The sequence below is a fragment of the Protobothrops mucrosquamatus genome, unplaced genomic scaffold (assembly GCF_001527695.2).
Source record: "Protobothrops mucrosquamatus isolate PMUCROS unplaced genomic scaffold, P.Mucros_1.0 scaffold967, whole genome shotgun sequence".
Classification (NCBI taxonomy): Eukaryota; Metazoa; Chordata; class Lepidosauria; order Squamata; family Viperidae; genus Protobothrops; species Protobothrops mucrosquamatus.
In genome coordinates this window covers 178198-181274 of record NW_015387210.1, presented here as the reverse complement: position 1 = coordinate 181274, position 3077 = coordinate 178198, and the positions used below count along the sequence as shown (strand labels likewise).

The following is a 3077-nucleotide window of genomic DNA, read 5'->3' as shown; positions in this document are numbered from 1 at the left end:
AATATACTTAGTATAAAAAGAAAGTGGATAGAACACAGTTCAGTTTTATATTGAAATAATCTAATATGTGAATCAATCTAGCTCATATAAGAAAATTCTGTTTATATATAATAAAACCACAGTACAGAAAATAGCTTGATATATTGCTGGTTATATTATTGAGTAAGCAAGGAATAGGATTAGGTTTAATTTTTTTTAAGATTTAAAATTTAAAAATATTTCCTCAAAGAAAATAAAAATAATGTCAGAAAAATCTCAATCCTGTTTCATGGTAATCAGTTAACACTTGAAAAATATACACTGCATTCAGTGTGAACATCAGTGATACCATATTTATGCTCTCACACACCACAATTAGCATGTTTTTATTTCAGAATTCTTAATTCATCATGGCAGCACTTACAGATATCCTCAGAAGCATTGTCCCAGTCATTCTTCTAGCAACTGATTGAAATTCGGAAGACAATGAAACAGCCAGCAATCTATTCTGATCTTTGTATTGCATACTGAAAGAATTATGTGGGTTTTTACCTTGTTCTGTTGGTTTGTTAACCAACTCTTTGGCCTCTGGTTTAGTGACCACCATGGAAGTCAAGGGTGTTACAAAGCTGTACTTCAGGGAGAGGTTTAATGCTTGGTTTTCCAGATGTTTCTTCCCTGCTCCTTGCTCCAAAACGCTAAAACACAGAGCATAATTTCTGCTGATTCTATATGTAAGTCAGGATTTTTTAAATATAAAAATTAGGTTCAGAAGTTTTAAGATGTGGTTTGGAATATTCATATTTTCTCACTGAGACACAAAGTGAAACAAACTGAAGGACAAGATAGACTAAGAATGAACCCAGAATGAACAACAATAGTGTGCGACCAGCGCCTTTGTGAACTCAAGCACTAACTACTTGAGTTAGTTATAATATTTAAAAGAAAGTATTTTCTTTGAGTTACCATCCCCCCAAATATGCAAAGATAGTCACTCACGACTTTTCTAATAGCTGTTGAATGGTTAAATAGGCCCATAAACTTTCAATGAAGTTTCCATATATGTATTTCTGATGTTCAAAAATTTGTGCTTTCTCTTTGACATTAGCACTTTCTTTCAGGGTCAAATTGCTTCCATGCTGAAAAACGGGGAAAGGGATCAGGGTGAGTTATTGATATAATACCCAATCAACTTCCAGTCTGCAAAACATATTTGAAAGGACAGGCCCTTTCAATTTACTACCTTCAAGGAAGAAAAGATTATACACATTAAAATTAAAGCACTCAAATGAAATAGTGAATTGCATGTTCAAAATATTGAATTCATTGGCCACATTTGCACAGTGTGAAGGCAAAATCTGGTTTAACCTGCAAATGATCCTAACAGCAGTTACACTTGTTGCAGCAAGTTTGCTTTAAGATTTCTTTATCATGCAATATGTAACGCAGCGGTTTCACCTATGTTTTTGTACACGTGCATAGATACACTCCATTTTGTATTTTTAAAACATTTTGAAGGTAACACACTGTTACTTCTTTTCAGAACCTAGTTTGGAAACATAACTCAGTACTTCATCTATGAAACAGATCTCTTGTACCTTTTTAACGAGGAGTAATTGCATGGTACTTACCGCCTGAGCTTTTACTTCCAAGGAAAAAGTATCAATTTCACTGTCAAGTTTTCCAGCCACTACAATTTCAGAACCGTCATAGAGCAACTTAAAGTTATTCTCAGTGACATCCTCTACAGCATTGCCAATGTAATTTATATTAATCTCCTTCAGGACGGGAATAGCCACTTCACTATAAAAGTCCTTAAATAAAGGAAGATAGAACCACCAGGAAATCATTGCATATTCCAGTCAGGAAAATTAAGATTATTTTTAGCATGCTACTGATGTATGTCAAAAGATACTGACATGTTTTGGACATGGGTTCTTACCTGGAGCTGAAGAGCTGCATCTGAGTCCTCATATATACGTCGAGCCAATCCTGAATTGTCTAAGGCCAACTTCTCCAGAAAACTATAGCTTACATCAAATCCAAAGCCAAGGCAGTAGAGGAAATACTTTCCTTGATTGGCTTGCTTTATGTTTTTGTATATTAGTTTAGGGATTGTTTCACCTGTTATATGTATGAACAAGCACAAATATCTGCGTTACTTTTGTTTTAAATGATTTATTGTATTTGCTAATTTTTCTACTTTATCAGCATTAACTGTCTTGGGTGCCATTTTCTGCTGAAAAGACAGGATGTGAACATGGTATGTGCATACATGGTAGATACCTCATGAAGTAGCTTGCTCAGGTGTGTCACTGAACCAAAATAAAAGATTAAGAGTGAATAATGGGCATGTGAAAATAATAACAGAAGCAATAGAATATGACTGCGCTACAGATTTACAAAGTGTTATTATCACAAGAAAGAAACATAGTCTATAGTAATACGAAGAATAGAATATTACTGTGGATCAGAGAAGTTGGTGCAATTTCTGAAATATTTAAATGATCAACAGATTAGATTTCAGAGCTAAGAAACATACAAATATGCTTTTCTTAGGCTGATCCTCATTGTAAGGTTGATGATAGGGTTTGTTTTCCAATATACTTGGAAAGATTTATATACATTATCAATAGCGAATTATTATTTTTTTCTTTCTTTTCACCAACCTCAGTCCTGTGGCCTTTATATTAACAACACACTCACTCAAACAACCTTCACACAAACATACTGCACATAGATATGGAGCTGAATGAATAAAACCACTGGAAAAGAAGTCAGAAGAAACATTTGAGGATATTTGAAATTGTGAAGTTCAATACATGAGGTAAAGCTAAGGAAGAAAATAATGCTGTTTTAAATAAACTATTTTTTTTTTAAAAAAATGATGTTATTGTTTAAAAGTACATACTAAAACAAATAAAATGCAAAGAACAGAAATAAGAACTGGGTAGCTTTTTTGTTCCTAACTTACCAACAGTGGGGTCACCATCTGTCAGCAAAATGATCATCGAAATGCTTTTTTCTGGCAATGACTCCTCACGGGTGGCTTGATCCAGAGAATTAATGGCTGTCAAAAGAGCTTCATTAATATTCGT

The 3077-nt window shown here is 33.7% G+C and overlaps 1 protein-coding gene across 1 annotated transcript in view; it reads right to left on the bottom strand.

The window, feature by feature from the left end:
- LOC107290775 (inter-alpha-trypsin inhibitor heavy chain H4-like) overlaps positions 1–3077 on the bottom strand; it is a 31211-nt gene that overhangs the window by 8466 nt on the left and 19668 nt on the right. The window contains exons 10-13 of the mRNA XM_015819691.1: positions 1922–2103; positions 1611–1793; positions 979–1118; positions 532–677 (exon numbers count right to left, since the gene is read on the bottom strand). Of these exons, the coding sequence (XP_015675177.1) occupies positions 532–677; positions 979–1118; positions 1611–1793; positions 1922–2103 (651 nt within the window). The remainder of the gene's footprint in view (positions 1–531; positions 678–978; positions 1119–1610; positions 1794–1921; positions 2104–3077) is intronic.